The sequence below is a fragment of the Melozone crissalis genome, unplaced genomic scaffold, assembly GCF_028551555.1.
Source record: "Melozone crissalis strain CALT ecotype California unplaced genomic scaffold, PUWL_Pcris_2 ptg000004l_1, whole genome shotgun sequence".
Taxonomy (NCBI): domain Eukaryota; kingdom Metazoa; phylum Chordata; class Aves; order Passeriformes; family Passerellidae; genus Melozone; species Melozone crissalis.
In genome coordinates, this window is record NW_026535782.1 from 2503927 (window position 1) to 2521417 (window position 17491).

The window sequence follows — 17491 nt, forward strand, 5'->3', positions numbered from 1 at the left end:
CAACTTAAATGAATATCAAGAGCTTAAGGTGAAAAATCAGAAGCTTAACCTTTGTATGGAAGTTGAAGTCTGTTGAACTAATTTAGTGTTTTACATAAAGAAGACCAAGTCTGAGCAAAAAGTGAAATTGTTTTATGTAGTATCTGAAAATTTCATATTTTGAATCCTAAAAAGTCCTGTTTTGCATTGCTTTGAATTCTACAGCCACACATATATTCTTTTTAAGCCATTGGTAAGCATCTAATATTGATCTGTTTTGTCAACTAATTTAACAAGAACTGAAGAATTATAATTACCACCCTAGAACTTAGAACCTAAAAATAAAATACTTGATAAACAATCACCAATGTAAGACTTCTAAAGTATGAAGGTTGTGTGAAAGAGCATTCTTCTTGATTCTACATCATGGAAGAAATAATAGGAGTACACAAAATACCATAATCTTTTATTTTTTACATCTCTCATATCTTATATGGATACAAAAACTGGAGAATTCATAGTGTTCCTTTTGTGTTCAAATTTATGAAAAATCCAGGTATCATTGACTTGAGGTCACAACTAATAAATGATAAATAGTTGTTATAGGCATTGGTTTTTCACTTGTACAGGTACGTGTGTTCACATTTTCTGTTGGCCAACATAATTATGACAAAGGACCCATACAGTGGATGGCCTGTGAAAATAAAGGTACTGTGTCTTTCTTTTAAACTGATCTTCACTAGAGCTTTGGTTAGGTGATATCTTTGCTCTCTAAAAATGGCAGATTTTTCAGCTTGGTTTTTAAGTTTATTATATTTGTTATCAAAATTTTAAAAGTTCATTTATTACATAATATATACGTGAAAAAATCACATGTAAACGAGAAACTGGTATATTTATTTCTTTATTACTTTATTTAAAACTTCATATTGTATGAAAAATACCACAGTAGTTTTTATAATAATAAGCCATTATGGTTCAGTTTTGAGAATATTTGTTGCAATAGCCATCTATGTAAAGTTGGAACTGATGACAGATAAGAAATTAGTCAAAGCTGGTTTAAATTAAGTGGTCTGGACAAAGGGAGTTTTGTTTGGTTAGTTGGCTGGTTACATTTCTTTCTGTTTTTCTCCAAAACTTACAAGGGATAAGATACTTGGATTTTTTTTTTTCCCTTATTCAATGAAAATATCAAAATTATTCTTGCTATGATTTCTTAGTTTTTGATTGCTTCTTATATTTTCTATTTTCATTCTGTTTTCTCTATGTAGGACAAAAAGAAAATGTAAAAAAGGTGAAAGTAAGGAAATAGAATGTTTTGTACATTAAATTTTTACATTCAAAATGTACTCAGAAACATTTTAAGTGTGTAAAAAATATGAGTCCTAAATATCTTATAATATAATTGCACAAGAAGTCATAGGATATAGAGATATATCAGAAAATAGAAAAAATAATAGAAAATAATAGAGATAAGTGGAATATATATAATTTATCAAACATTTGCTTATGTTTTAAATAGAGCAATTTGCAGGCCTGACTGAAAATGTAAAACTATTTTACAAATTGGTGAGCAGCAAGAGGTGAGAGGTGAGCTGGATTACAAAGGGTCTTGAAAATTAGGACTGCCAGGGAAGGAGATAAAGACATGCTCAGGCAGAAGAGTAACATAGAGAGGAGGGCATAGATTAAAAAAAAAAACCAAAAAACCAAAAAAACCAAAAACACCAAAAAAACCAAACTAGAAGAACCCATAGCCTGGGTGAATAGCATACATATGTGTCACAACCTCATGAAACCCTCAGCATGCTGACAAGTCATGCAGAAGATACTACAACACCATGAAGAACAGATTTTATTGTTAGATAAGAACAGAAAATTGACATTTATGTTTTGAACAGATTTTTTTTTAACATCTTTGTATCTCAAAATACTGTGTGCATGTGACCTCCATTGTTTTAAAACAAATGAGGACCAGCTGGTTTAAAGCATAACCACCTATGTCATCTTATTATTGAAGCAGAATGATCATAATCTTCTGTCTAAAATTCCTGTGATTATTTGTTTGCACATCCAAGGAAGCAGTTTTATTTACTTTTTCCTAAATTAAAAGATTTTGCGTACAGCAAAGGAAATTACTAATATCAATAGTTTACCTCTCTAATTCCCTGCCTCTTCCTTCCAATCTGACTTAAAATTTTCTTGGACTGAAGGTGGATCTCATTGCCTGGCTTCAGTTTTATTACATGGACGGTATTTTAAGTATTTTTAATTCAAACAAATGAGCAATAAAATCAGTGCTAAATAAAGACATTTCTGATGTACATTCTCTGTAGGTGTAGGAGGAATACCATTAGTTTTTTTTTTTCATTCCACAGAATGCCTTATATTTTAATGCTATGAATTCACTCTTGTGGCAGACCATAGCTATTTTTACATCCCTAAATGCATTCAGCATGTAATTATGTTGCTGTCACAGCATATTAAAACAAACATTAAATATACTTGCTCATCATAGTAACTGGGATAAACTAAATATATGATACAGCCTTAAACAAAACAGACAAAAGAAACAAATTATAATTGTCATTACTTAGGAATCACTACCTTGGTCTGAATTACAGTGCGACCCATCATATGGCCATGCATTGTGGTAGCATCTACTAAAATGTATTTCATTCATAAACAATAAATCTAATAGAATTTAGGCTAGAAATTATAAGCTAAATGAAATTCCTCAAGATTAAGGGGCCAGCAATCTATTATGGTAAAATGACATTGTTTCTGTTTCAAATTTTAGGTTATTATTATGAAATCCCATCTATTGGAGCCATAAGAATAAACACCCAGGTAAGTGAGTTGCCCAAATCCAGACGCAGTTTTAATGCACAGAAAGTGCAGGAATATATATTCTTGGATATGTTTGCTCTTCATCTCTGCTAAAATCAATTAAATTTTAAGATACACTACATTAAGAAAATATAAAAAAATTGAGGGTTTCTTCTACATTAAAGAGATTATTCTCTTAAAATGTTCTACTTTTTATTTTAAGTGGTTGCCGAGAAAGAGTTTAAAACATTATCCCTGTTACCCTTGCCCAGAGCAGCTCGTGTCCTGGTCACAGCACTGGTCACATTCACCTCCTCCAAAGCAGGCTGACCACGGGCACACCATGGAGTGTCTGAAGTTCTCAAGTGCTCTGTGTCCTTCAGGCCTCTGCACAAGGACTGAGCTTCTGGCTCAGCTTTCCTCCAAGTTTTACATGGTCCCTCAAACTCTGATGCTGAGACACGACAGCAATTTCATCATAAAGTTCTATAAAACCAGTAATTTTTATTGAAGTGTCTAGACATTCACGGTTCACCTTCTGCCGTGCTTTCTGCATGACCCAAAGAGTTTCTATCACTTCTGTGGATGTATGTGAAGGGATAGCCCCGCTAGAGCATCTGAACTCACGTGGGTGCTGCACCACAATCCTGCTTTATTGGAGAGGTACCTGGATGGATCCAACCCTTTCAGAAGAGACTGCACTTCTTTCCTTCAAAAAGGATGTAAGAACATGTTAGCAGACTTGCATAAAGGCACAGGACTCTGAGATTATATTATGAGTTCCAAACTGAAGATGGACAGTGTAAAAGAAATGTTATTCTTTTCAATTGTCTGAAAGTCCAGATACTCACATGTCCAGAACAGCAGAGAAATATCACAGCAGTTCTTTGTCCTTCCAAGGCCAGGCATGACATTTTTTGGCAGAAAATAAGAATCCTTTTTTGGCTTGAATAAGAACCCTTTGATTCTGTTAAACTCTTCCAGACAGTGTCTGGAAAGACATATCTCTAATAAGATCAGACAAGCAGAAAAAGTTGATGACTGAAAAAAGTTTGATGGCATCCAATCCCAAATAAGTCCAGAAACCTGACATCTCATAAGATCACCAGCTTTAGCCATACTCACAAACTGAAGAAAGACAGGAAAAAGAGGTTTTATAATTCTGATTTTTGTTATTCCAATAGAAGTTACACAAATTGTTGCTCTAGGAGCTTAACATACCCAGATGTTACACCACTCACCCTCCATTGTCCACTCTTTCTGCAGGGTTGATGGTTCTGTAATCTGTTTGCAAATTCTTTATGTCATTAGCAATTAAATAAAAATAGTTGTAATTCTCAGTTTGTGGAAAAAGAGTGGTGGTTAAGAGTGTGTAAGGTCTGTGTGACTGGGAATGGAATACATGAATTACCTTTTCAGTAAATACTGCAAACTGAAGACTTTATTATTTTGTGGTACAATTTTTAAGAAGTAAATAAATGCTTCTCCTGTAGTAATGGTGACTTTTGATTTCCTTTTTTCCCCTGATATTTTAATTTTTATTATTTAATTATTGTTGACTTTAATATTGCTTGTGCTCTTTGATCTAATAATTGCCTTCTGATGAGTTCATTGCACTTTTTAACAGGAATATCTGGATGTTTTGGGAAGACCAATGGTTTTAGCTGGAGAGCAAGCCAAACAAGTCCAATGGACAAATGTCTATCTGGATGCTCTGGTATGATCTGTATTTATCTATACTAAAGTAAGAATTTTAGAAAATCAGTAGCTATGTGGGTCTGCTTTCCCACGAATCCAATTTCTTACAGTTCCAAACATTATATTCTTGTGTTTCTAACATCTATACAGATTAATAGAACAGCCACCAGGAAGAGATCTATTTATAATGTGCCAGTCTTACTTGCACCTAGTATCCATCTAAGTGACCTGAAATTTAGCAGAGAAAACCAGTTTATTCTCTGCAGACTTTGAAGAACAGGCCACTGCTGTTCTCAGCTTAAGCAAAAAAAAAAAAAAAAAAAAAAAAAAAAAAAAAGAAGCAAATAGCTTTCCATTGTTGTACCCACGGCAGTAAAGGTCATTTGTTACATTTCTGGTGTGGAGGAATTCTTAGAATTCTTAGTTTTTCTTCTTTTTTTTTTTTTTCCGCTTCCCAAGAACATTCCAGGCAGAATGAAATCTATCAGTATTACTAAGTATTTGCACAAATTTTGAACTTGGGTTGTTGTTAATTACTTGCTTGCTCAAGGTAACGATTTCTTTAGCCTTTAATTGGACAGTGTAAATAATGGCAATATAAACAAAAAGAGCATGAAAAAGTTTCTTCCCGCTGAATTTATCACTTTGGTCTTGTAAAACAAACATACTCAGGAAGCTACCGGAGGAAAAGTATTGTTAGAGGAAATCTAATCTCTTGCTCTGAATAACCTGCTTTTGAGGAACAGGGCAAAAATTACTGCAAAATGGTGATTTGGACTCACGTATTTATCCAAGCTCACGTAGCCGTGTAACATCATGTCAAAATGCACATCCTCCATTCCTGTAATTATTTTTTTTTAATCAACATATAATTTTTACTGTCAATATAACAGCGCATGACACAGAGGAACTAGTTTTTCATTGAAATTTCAATGTCCAGAAGTTCCTTAACCATGTTTTTTTGTTATTTTTGAGGTACTTACTGGAAACATAAAGGATGTGATGACAGAAGTTCTTATGCTCTGTACATATCCTGTTGTAAAGCCAAAGATAAATTTGTAACTAGGAATAGAGATCTGTTGATTGAAGTAAAATAAGGGACACCTGCAGGCATCTCTTTTGTTCCTTCATATACTCAGTGGGTTCATTCAGTCTTTCCTTCAAGGTTTTCTGCCTTCATGTGTTACATATGTGTGCTTGTGGGTATAAAATTGTATATTTACAATTGTATACTCACAAACACACATATGGCTTACAGGACTCATCCCTATAATTTGGTTCTTACTGTCCAGTGACTGTTTTTGTGGCTAAGACTAAAGTAATGCAAAGTCTATTACATGAGGCCACATTATGAGAAATTCAGGTTATAAAATTCTGAAGAGGAACTTTCATTTCAGTCTGGCTTTCAAGACTGTCTTAAATAATTCGATGTATTTGTAGCAATTCACAGCTCTTTTTTAGCCCTGTCCCTTCACATTCTATTTATGTGTTGCTCTGGCTTCATTTTCAAGATAATCCAAGAATTTTCAGATACTTTTAGGTTTACTAGTTAGGCAAAATTTATTAATAATTGTTATCCTTTCTAACTTTACCTTTTTTTTTTAATTTTAACAGTGGGGAGATTGTGTTATCCCCCACACTACATCCCCCTCCTCTTTCATTATGTATCTTTTCAATGTTCCTTCTAAATAATGTCTTCTCTACTGATTCATCCCTATTTCTCTTATTTTCTTACAAAATCCACTTCACTTTGCTTGTAACTTTACTAACTCTGACCTCATCACCTTTCACTTGCTACACAAATGTGAGTTCATGAAGGATTGTTTAAAATTCAAAAAGGTGCTACTAGGCTGGGAAAAGAGAGAACTGATTACACCAGAGTGCATTCATATGGTGTTCTAGCTTTTTATTTTTTTTCCCAAATGCAACAAAGGGAGAGAAGGGATATGACTCCTCAATAAACTAGATAGAAGGAGAGTAAGCATAAATGAAGGGGAAAAGTTTGAAATTAAACCCAAACAATCACATTAAAAAAGGTAGAAATCTCCCTTTGAACAGTTTGGAATAGAAAACTAAACTTTCCAGACTGTCTGAACATATGGGGCTCTGGATCCTATTTTCTGTATGATTTGTGAAGGGTACTAAAGGAAAACCAGATTTCTTATATCTTCCCAAATAAATGCAAATTCCTTGCCTCAGTGCCTCAGTACCAGAGGAGACTTTGATTTTGCCAAGCCCATGATAGACATTATTGCACACCACTCCAAAGCAGTGATGATAGAAAAAGTAGAGGAATCAACTGTTGTATTTTTCTATTGATTTTCCCTGTATGTGTTATGTACCTGTTGTGGTCTAACCAAGCCATCAACCAAACCCCCACTGGTGGGGCTGGGGAGACAATCAAAGGGGAAATTTGTGGGTTTAGACAAAGACAGTTTAATAAGAAAACAAAAGCTGTGCCCACAAACAAAGCAAAACAGAGAATTAATTCACTGCTTCCCCTGGGAAGGCAGGAATTCAGCCATCTCCAGGAGAGGAGGGCCCCATCACACTGAAAGTGACTTGGGAACACGAACACCATCACTCCAAATTGAAATTTACTATTTCTAAGCTTTCCTTTTCCTTTCCTTTTCCTTTCCTTTTCCTTTCCATTTCTCTTTCCTTTCCCTTTCCTTTCCCTTTCCTCTCCCTTTCCTCTCCCTTTCCTTTCCTTTCCTTTCCTTTCCTTTCCTTTCCTTTCCTTTCCTTGCCTTGCCTTGCCTTTCCTTTCCATTCCTTTCCCATTCCTTTCCCATTCCTTTCCTTTCCATTCCATTGTCCATAGTTTTATGCATAGTGGATACTGTAGCTGCAAATATGTTTTCATAACATTTAGGTTTTTTGAAACTTTTATATCCTAAGTTGTTGACCATCATCTACTTTTAAAAACTAATACAATAATCCCACTAATTTGTGGACCAAAAAAGTCATAATTTCAACTTTCTATTTGTCAAGTCAGTAAAGTATTATTTTCTTTTTTACAAAATTGAAAGTAATTGTTTTTTACAAAAACTGAAACTAATTGCTTAGCTACACACATTCTTCCATTGTTCTAATATATCATGGCTTAACATTTGCTTTTTAACTAAAAGTCTTTTCTCCCTTCTTTACTGGTTATTTTTTAGGAGCTGGGCCTTGTGATTACAGGAACTCTGCCTGTCTTCAATCTAACAAGGGAACAAAATGGGAAAATCGTAAGCTTTTCATTCAAAGAAAAAAAAAATAGTTGCAGTTATATAAATTAAATTAAATGTTAAATGCCTTGAAGTATGTGTATTTCCATAGAATATTTTGCAGTATAATTGTCTTGTACATCAGAAACAAAGGGGTCATATCTGCTTAGCTGATCACCTCCTGGGAACAGGAAAATACACTGCATTATTTTACCTTTTTTGTCATTCTGAGTTTCAGGGTGTGACATTCCACTGTCTCCAGTATCTCTCCCTGTGCCTTAGTGGCAGTGGGAATGCATTAAGTGCTCAATAGATGGGAAGTAGATGATGATATTATTTAGACTTTTCTAAGAAATACTGTCTAGATAAATTTCTAGTAAATCTCTGAGGCTATGACATTTCAGGGTAAAAGGCAGTGAGGTAGAAAATATAAATTAGTACATAATTAGTAATGATAATGGAAAAGAGCACTATATTTAGATTAAATTCTAAGTGTTGAATAAATAAAATTGCCCATCCCTATTACCGTCTGACCTGGAAACTGTGTCCTCTTCACAAAACAAAAAACAGACCTGGAATATACTTGAACAGTGTGTGGTCAAATATTGTACTTTTGTTTACTCCATTCAGGTCAAAATATACAGAAATTTAGACCAAATATTATTTGATTCAGTTTCTCAGCTATTACATAGAATGAACCAATGAGGTTTTGGCATTTCTTTAGTTTACTTTCAGAATAGTTTTCTTCTTTCTTTTCTTCCTTTAAAAAGAAGTTGCTTAATCTTATCTACAAGACAATGCCTGGAATTGTCTGAGTCTTGTTCAAAGTGACAGACTACTGATTATCAAAGGATGTCATTCTGAGAAGTAAAACAGACCTGATCTAGTACACAGGAGCAAGAAGAGAACTCCAATCTGCTCAATTTGTATCTCCACCTGAATGTATTTATAGGCTGCAAGATTCCTCCTCCAGCAAATGTTACCAATTTATTTACTATGGAGAAGGGATTCAGGTCACACTATGTAAATGACTGCCCTCCTTTTCTGTAGTAGAAAAATAAATTATTTGCAAAATAACTGTACTGCCTGAGTCCCTAATTTAAAATGCTGATGATTCTTTAACTCACTGGGGTTTTTTATTGTGTTGGAATATTTTTCATTCATCTTTGTACTGTAGCCCAAAGAGTTAATTGTTTTGAGGTCTCACTTACCAGCTGCCCAACATGAAAAGTGCTGGTGCTGCTAGTTTAGTATCTGCATAACTGGCAATATTATTGCATCATTTCTGCTTTAAGCTGTTTTGTTCTTACATATATTATTTAATCTAGGAAGGTATCCATCTTCAGAAATAATTTTCATATTCTATATTAAATTCTAAATTTAATTAATTTTACTTTGGATCATTTTGACATCATTTAAAATATTCAGAATAGACACATAACAAAATAGGCAACTTCACAAATGTATCTGTCAAAAAAAACATGAAGGCAAAAGTACAATTTTACTGATTGTTCCAGTTATTCTGCATTATAAATATATCTAATACATACTAACATTTTGGAATTTTTCCAGAATCAGCTGATTCTTGGAGTAATGGGGGTGGATGTCTCTTTGGAGGACATAAAGAAACTGACGCCCCGATTCACGGTGAGCTGCTTGCACTGGTGGTTTCCCATCACGGGTGTTTAATGTGTGATTTCTGTGCATGCTCTTTCATAAGTCATGCTGCAATGACTGGATTTGAGTCAAAATACCAGCAGGCTTCTTTTCATATATTCTTTCTATTGTTGTTCATTTTCTGGTGGTTTTCTCTCCAGCCATATATGTGTTTCTGTGTGATTTGTCCATCAGGATGCACTGTGTAAAAGTCAGCTTTTGCATTGGGGGATGCATTACAAGTAATTATCTTCCTGTATCTTAAGGCACTGCTCTTTAGTTAAATGTTTAGTTAATGTAGAGTACACAATCATTTCAGCTGAAAATACTTGCCATTTGTCTAGGACAGCTCTTTCTAGAAAATTTCTTTAATATAGGTGTCTGTCTGTATTCTACTCAATATGATTGATTTATTTATGTAGACATCTAGCTGTGGAATTTCTGTGAAAATAACTGGTGCTGTGGAAAACAAAAGCTGGGGAGGAAAAGGAACATCACAAGTTTGACTAAAGGCAGATGCAAAGTCCTGCATTTAGAATGGAATAATCCCACACCACAGCTCAGGCTGCCTCAAAGGGCAGGAAAGGACTCGGGGATCGTGGTGGAGGACACACAGCACATAAATTAGCAGTGTGCCATGGCATTAAAAACCAGCTGTGCACTAAACATCTGCATCAGTACACTGTCCAGGTTTGATTTCCTGAATGGTAATAAATACTCAGGCCCAGTGCAGAGCCACTGAGTTGGCTGAGGGTCTGCAGTACCTGGTACCTGGAAGAAGCTGAGATGCATTTGAGATGATGAAGGAGCCTAAGGGTTGGCTAATGGGAATTCTGGAGAAAATGGACCTTAACACTGCCTTCAAAGAGGCTACCAGCATAGGTGTGGCAATGGAAATTCCAACTGAAATTAAGGAAGAAGGACAACAGACTGCCCTTCCCTGAGGTTGTGGAATTTCCACTGGAGATATTCCAAGAATTGAAACCTAGTTCAACTTCTTAGTTGATTTTTTAAGTTGAACTTTATTTTTTAAGTTTGACTTCGTTTTTTGCTTTCAGTGAGAGGTTGTACCAGCTGACCTTTAGAGGTTTCATCAGCCTAAATCATTCTCCATGTTTATGATCCTAAAAGAGTAAAAATTGAGAAATTATCTTGTCTGTATTAGTAATCTTATACTTCATGATGCCTGAGGCGTGTGTTTTCCACAATGTGAGCATTTCTTGAAAACCATTAATTATCCTTTCTTCATTACTTAAAACCATATATATATAATGGTAAATTTCATTTCTTTCTTTCAGCTTTGTCCAAATGGATACTATTTTGCAATTGATCCTAATGGGTATGTGCTACTGCATCCAAATCTCCAACCAAAGGTATGAAACACCTTCTAATTTACTTCTCTATATTAAGGGGATGTTGTCAGAAAAAATCAGAAGATAGAAGACAGCAATAGTGAAAATTCTCAGTTTTGTCTGTGTTAGGAAAATCTGTGGTGCATATATGACTTCATCCAAATCCACAGCTTTGGCCTGTATTGAATTTGTTTATTAATTAAAAAAATGTATATTTTGAATGCATATTTATACATGTCAAGTGTTTTAAGATACCTATTAACATTAAAACAATTAGTAGTAGCTGTAATATCATTTTGAAAACAGTATAATCATTGGGAAAAATCTTGAAGCAAACAGTTTTTGTGCACTTGTTTTTTGGGATGCTTTCTCATTTAAAAGATTGAAATTCTCATATTTACAAAACCAAAGAAATCAGAGGAAAACATAATGTATTTTACTTGAATTGTTGTCTTTATTTATTTGGTTGTTGTTTTGGTTACCAGAGCTGAAACCTGATCTCAGAGTTGGGATGGATTTAGCTGAGCACCCCTTCCGAGAACACTAGATTTTTAGTAGATTAACTTGTTTAAACATGATACTTTTTTCTAAATATGATTAAGACACAACTTTAATCAAATTTCAGGAAAATAGAAACCAAATATTTCAGTTTGGCCCTTTATCCATTAACTGTAGTCCTTACCTTGTGGAGAATCCTACATTGTTTGTACTTTCTTAAATAACTTCCTGACATTGATGAGAAATGTCAACATGAATAGATGATTTTTTTTTCTAAAATCAGAATTTTGATCTTGGTTTGAATGACAGGTTCCTCCATGTGAAACAATCTTCTATTTAGTGGACTTCTTGAAAATTCTCATATTTTAATTGCTTCTTTTCAGTGAACTTTGTCTCTTGAATTCTTAAGGTTATATTATATAAATGACAAAGTTTAGAAAACTTTTTTAATTGTCAAAGACAGAACAAGAAATTAAGCATTCATCTACATATTTTAGTGATTAATTTTATTCTTATTCTGGGAGAAGTCAGCTTTGTGAATATTTGAATGAATTTCCTGGTGCAGTAATGAATACATTTGAAATCTTTTGCCAAGTGTGTAACACAAGAAAGAAAAAAGTGCTTCAGAAGAAGAGAAAGAATAACTTTACTGTAACTTTTAATGAGATATCCCTTTTGATTTATTTTAAAAGACACTTCAAAAATATAAAGGAAAACCATGGAAAATAAGGGTTTTATGTAGTCTTCATAACTGAGCAGGACTTCAGTTTCTGGCTATCTGCATTTGATTTTCATGTCTTAAAAAATGGAAGTTTTAATTTTTTTTTTTTTTGTGAATTCTTCAGAGGCAAAAATCTGCATCATTACTGACCCAATCTTTTCTTAATTAGAGGTTATTAGTAATTGGCCTGTTTATCTTTCCCTTGTATGCAAATTAAACTGTCTTTTCATTCATAGGAGTAATGTAAAAAGAAGCAATGCAATAGTCTTATTTTAGACCTAATCTTCTAAGAAACTGATGGACTCTGTTCATCTCAGATGTGCTGTTATCCTGCACTGTTGCCTCACAACGTTGAAGACTAAAAAATTCTTTTTAAAACTCAGCTCATTCCAAATAAATCTGGGCAAACTGAGGTGGATTATTAGGATACTAATTTACATGGTTTCTCTGTGTAATTTTCCTCTCAAAAGGATATGGAAGTCCTGAGGTGCTTTCCCTTAATGCTCAAAACTTTGATTTAGAGTACGTTTAAAACAGGATGTTTTATAAGTAATAATTGTTATGTTGTAGAACAATGTCTACATGTAACATTAAGCATTTGAATTATTATTGTTATTGTTGTTATTAACAGTTACACAGACTAGACTTTTCCACTCCCAGTTTGTGTGGGGTGGTGCATGCTATTCAGGCTGATACAGGAACTACAGTTTAAAACTAAGGTACTCAACAAAGACAGATGTATTTAGAATTCATGGACTTTCTTTAACATGTCATTAATTTTAGTTGAACCTCCCAGTAGCTGTTAGACTTATTAACAAACATCATTTTAACCCTCTTTGCCAGCAATTTTTCAATAGTTGTAAAATAAAACATAACTACATCTTTACCTTTGGAGAGGTGAGGGTTTCTTACACTTCCAATTCTTCCTTCTTTTGAATGTCTTCTGCTTTCCTTCTGAAAATCTATTTCCTCAAATCACAACTGGTTCAACACAATCAATGTTTTGAGAAATTGACTTGAAGTTTGTAAACTTGTTTGCACAACTGAGAAAAGTCAGCAAACAACAAATTCAAAAGCATATTAAAATAATTTAAACCTTTCCCATAATGTTCTTATTTGCTGAAATATATGAAAATTATGCCAAAGCATAACAAGAAAAATTTTAATATGCATCTTAATATTTTAGTTTTAAACAGCTTAAATCATTTTTATGTTTGTGTAATTAGCAAGGTTTTTTATAGTACTTAATTTTATGTTTTATTGTCAGTTTTCTTTGTGTGTGTCTGCATATATGCATATATTTTTACCACTCTTATGGGAGAGAAAAGGTGGATGCACCATCAAACAAACATAGTCACTGAACTGAGTCCATTAAGCATGTATTAACAAGCTTAATTTTAATTACATTTTGAAAGCAGTAAATAACTCTATTTCTCAATCTAGTCTAAAGATTAGAATCCTTCTCTTCATTTTTACTATGGTTCTGATCAAAACCCATTTAATGGCAGTCCTAAAACTCCATATGCCTTCAGTGAAGTCTAATATTCCTTTTTATTGTTTAGGGTTATTTAAGAAACTTAAGAGGAGCTGGGGTTTAGGATCAAATATAAAAGTAAACAAAAAGTGAGCTATTCTTATTCTATGTGGTATTCTGTCAGAATATGTGGAAGGGAGAGCTCTCTGTTAATTTTGTTCACATTAACATATGTCATATGTTAAAATACGACATATTTTATGATGTCATACATAAAGTATGACATCATAAAATATGATTTTTGTTTCCGTATCCTAAAACTGTGTTTAATTCTGGAAGAGAGCTCAGAACTCATGATCAGGTTGAGGGGTGGTCTCTGCTTGCAGTAGTAAACATGCACTGGACAGCACAGATGTTGAGAAAACACTTCCATTCTATGAGTAGGCTATTAACTAATAGTGCAAAAATATAAATTACTGCTTTTCTGTTACTTCAGCAAATTGGTGTGGGCATACCAAAAGTTAAATTGAGAAAAAGGAGACCCCATGTACAGGTAACTTTGGATGGAGGTGATTAGTGCATTAGAATGCATAGACCTGGAAATATAATTAGAAAGCTTCTGCCCTGCTTACTAGGAAAAATCTAACTAGAGAACTGTTTATTGTGACAAACAGCTTCCAAAGCATGAAGCTTGCATCCTTTCCTGTTTAAATAATAGAAAACATGCTATTGGCTGTAGTGAAGGGCATTCCATTAAATTATGATGCTTTACTAATAGGTCCTAATTAGAGTCGTGCTGTAAAAATTCTTCTTCAGATGTTGAAATTAATTTGAAGAGTGGAAATAAAAAGAGACTACTTGTGCTGGCTTTGCTTGCATAAACCCAAAGTCAAGAGAAGATCAGAGGACAATTCTTGTGACTTTATTGCCAAGTTTTATTGTACAGTGTATGCGGCATAAAATTACAGAATATGAGTTGTTCAGGTTTTTTTGGTTTGGTTTTTTTTTTTTTTTTTCCCCTGGGGAATTCAGAGTAGGGAATATGTTTTATCTGCTATTTATGTGGGATTTTCCCAATTTAGCAGACCCAACTGCACAGAATCAACTGCCATTAGCCTGAACAGTGTAACTAGTCATGTTTATGTAATGCAATTCCTTAGCAAAAAAACACATAATGAAAATTTAAAAATCACTAAAGGAATATATTAACTATGTAACTAGAAAAATAATAAACTTAAACACGGTATATCAAGTTTGATTTCTTACACATATGGGAATCTGTAATGCAAAACTTGTGGCCTGCACAGCAACACCAGTAAAACATGGTGTAAAATCCTGATCCAGGTCAGTGATTTCACCAAGTATTGAGTGGCTGTGTTTATAACATGTGTAGAAGGCCACCTCAGGGCTGAGTTGTTGTTTGTGCACTGGAGAAATCAGCACTGAATCATAAAAAAAATCTTGGTTTTCTTAGCACACCTGTCTCCTCAGCTTGCCATGGTGTGTCTGGCTGCTGCTGGGTTTGCCAGGCAGTGCCTGCTGCCCAGGGAGGTCGGCACTGCAAAAGCTCTGGGCTCCCATCCCCTCCAGATGCTCCTGAGTTCACCTCTGTGACTTTTTTCCATCACTTCTTTTAAAATTCTTTTAAAAGCCCAGTGGCCTTTGTCTTCACTAGTACTGCAGGTATGAGTAAGAACTAGGCTCCTGCAACACAGCAAACAAGGTCATCCACAGAATTTGTGAGAACTGACTTCCCAAAACGCACAAAAATATTTTAGTTAACTTTTTTTATGTTGCTGCACCAGTTCTTTCTTTCTTTGTTTCCTTCATGAGTTGTCATTGAAATTATAGATCCTTGCCTTTATTTGTCCTGCTGAAAATGGATTGCAATCCTTTTGTTTGCATGCTTCATTGCTGGTGATTTATTTCTGTTCTGTTTTGTTAAGTTGTGCTGCTGAATGTGGTGGTGGTGGTGAGCTTATTCCAGTCATGTTACGGGCATGACTGGATAAAGAGAAGAACAAACTGAACTGTAAGTTTGTTTCTTCGTGGCTTGGAATAAACCCCAGTAAATGGCAACCTTGGAAATAAAAATTATGGAGCCCAAATACTGGTATAAACATTCTTGGAGAAAAGAGACATAAAGGGGAATTAGTCTTCCATTTTAAAGTAGCAGTGTAGGAATTTTCTGTTCTAGCTCTTAGTGGTTGTCTTTGTGCCTCAGGCACAGCTAAGAATGCATTTATACATGATTAGGTTTATTTTGCCTATTAAAAGTGATTAAAAAGTATCATATAAGAAATGTGAAGTGGTATAATATAAATCTTAAAAAGAAGAACATTTAATGCATACTTGAATTTTCACAGAATTAAAGTTTGCTATTTTGTCTTTGGGACTCCTTGACTATGACTAGCCCAGGTTATCATTTGAAATGAGTGTTGACCTTGATTTGATGTGATGGCTTCATTATTTTTTTTTCTTTTTTTTTTTTACCATTTATTTTCTTCTCTGTTCCTTTGTGTGTTGGAATGGAATGTGAACTTCATAAATGCCTCCTCTGCCATGCCAATGCCTTCATGCATGCTGTTTGGGTTTGACCATGCTATTCATTATCCATTGCATGTAAGATATATAAATTTTTATTTATTTTTACATTTTAGCCTTTTGTTACTTATTTTGATAGTGTGGATTTGTTGGGAGGGAAAAGCAACTGCAGAGCAATATTTGAATAATTTTGAATTAGTAGGGAGCAAACATTAATGCCATTATATTGAAGTTGCTATCTTTATCAATTATAGATAATAGATATGCAAAATTTTCTTGAAATTTTCAGTAAATATTTTAAAGAAATACCCAGGATCTTTGTCTGCAGTCTTTTCAGTACACATTCTCTCCTGAAAATAAAAGTATTGTTTTTTCTCTTAGCAGACAGTAAGTCTTGTTAAGAACAAGAATGATTCCGTATAGTCAGAGACATGTACATTTTGTCCTCAAGAAAAGGAAGAAATAATATTTTGTCATCTGGAACTATTCTATATTGCAATCTTGATAATAAGGGCTGTTGTTAAGCTCTTAGTACTCCAGACTGTTACATGAAGGCATCTTTTACCATTTGTTCAGGATATTACTTGCTTCCAGTACATACATGTATTGTGATGAAACATGTATGCATTCCTTGATGGAGCAGTCACATGTACATTTGTCATTTAGCTTTGCCAGAGAATGCTAATATATAAGAAATATAATTTTAATTTTGAAGGAAGGAACTTTAGTCTACCTTTAGTCTATATGTCAGTATAGGAGAATTGCTGAAATCCCTTAATATTTTTTTTTTTCATTTTCTACTCTGAACTGTCAGATTTAAATGGTTAAGTAATATATCCCCATACTCCTAGGTCTAAAGAAATGCATTTGCTTTTAGGGGGTGCATTAAATAACTACTGGGTGATGAGGATGGGTGATTTTTACACCAAACACAATATAAAGTCAATGGGGCTTAGGCAAAATTGCCAGAAAAAAAGTTGGATTCCAACAACACATATGGAAGATGGCTCTGGCCAAGTAAATGCAGACTGCAGCTGAGAAAGGAGCAGGGGCTGGAGGTTGGTCTGATCTAGTTCAGCAGGGCTACAGTGGCTTCCAGCACTCCTGTGGGGCCAGGGTTTCTACAGATGTAGGTCACCAAAGTTCTCTGTGCTCCACAGTTGAGGGTTTACATCATCAATGTGCCTTAGGTCTGGAAGATTGGGTTTCAGTATTTCTGTGCCACAGGTTTCCATGTTCTAAACTGAGGTAACAGTAACTGATGTCAAGAGAAATGCTTTCGAAACTCCAAGGTGTTCAGGGAAGTCCTGCAATGCTGACAATAAAAATGGGGTTTATTTTTTATAAACCCCAAGTAATTGGCTGTAATTGCTGCCTTTTTGAATCTTGAACTATAGTCTATTCCCACCTCACATCAGCAAGTCTGTGTTGTATTTTACTCTTGGTAAAATTACAGAGTACAGTTGCCCAGCTTGCTGGTTGGGTGGAAAACTCTCCCAAATTTCTCTCTCCTTTCTTGGAGGCAGGA

At 34.3% G+C, this 17491-nt stretch overlaps 1 protein-coding gene across 4 annotated transcripts in view; it reads left to right on the plus strand.

The window, feature by feature from the left end:
* Window positions 1-17491, plus strand: part of CACNA2D1 (calcium voltage-gated channel auxiliary subunit alpha2delta 1) — a 368426-nt gene that overhangs the window by 311375 nt on the left and 39560 nt on the right. For 3 of the 4 annotated variants that reach the window (XM_054270558.1, XM_054270555.1, XM_054270556.1), the window contains exons 13-18: window positions 609-687; window positions 2780-2829; window positions 4436-4525; window positions 7671-7739; window positions 9291-9365; window positions 10673-10747. In XM_054270558.1, coding sequence (XP_054126533.1) covers window positions 609-687; window positions 2780-2829; window positions 4436-4525; window positions 7671-7739; window positions 9291-9365; window positions 10673-10747 — 438 coding nt within the window. Of the gene's footprint in view, window positions 1-608; window positions 688-2779; window positions 2830-4435; window positions 4526-7670; window positions 7740-9290; window positions 9366-10672; window positions 10748-13915; window positions 13973-17491 lie in introns of all 4 variants that reach the window. The other variant, XM_054270564.1, reaches the window with a different exon arrangement.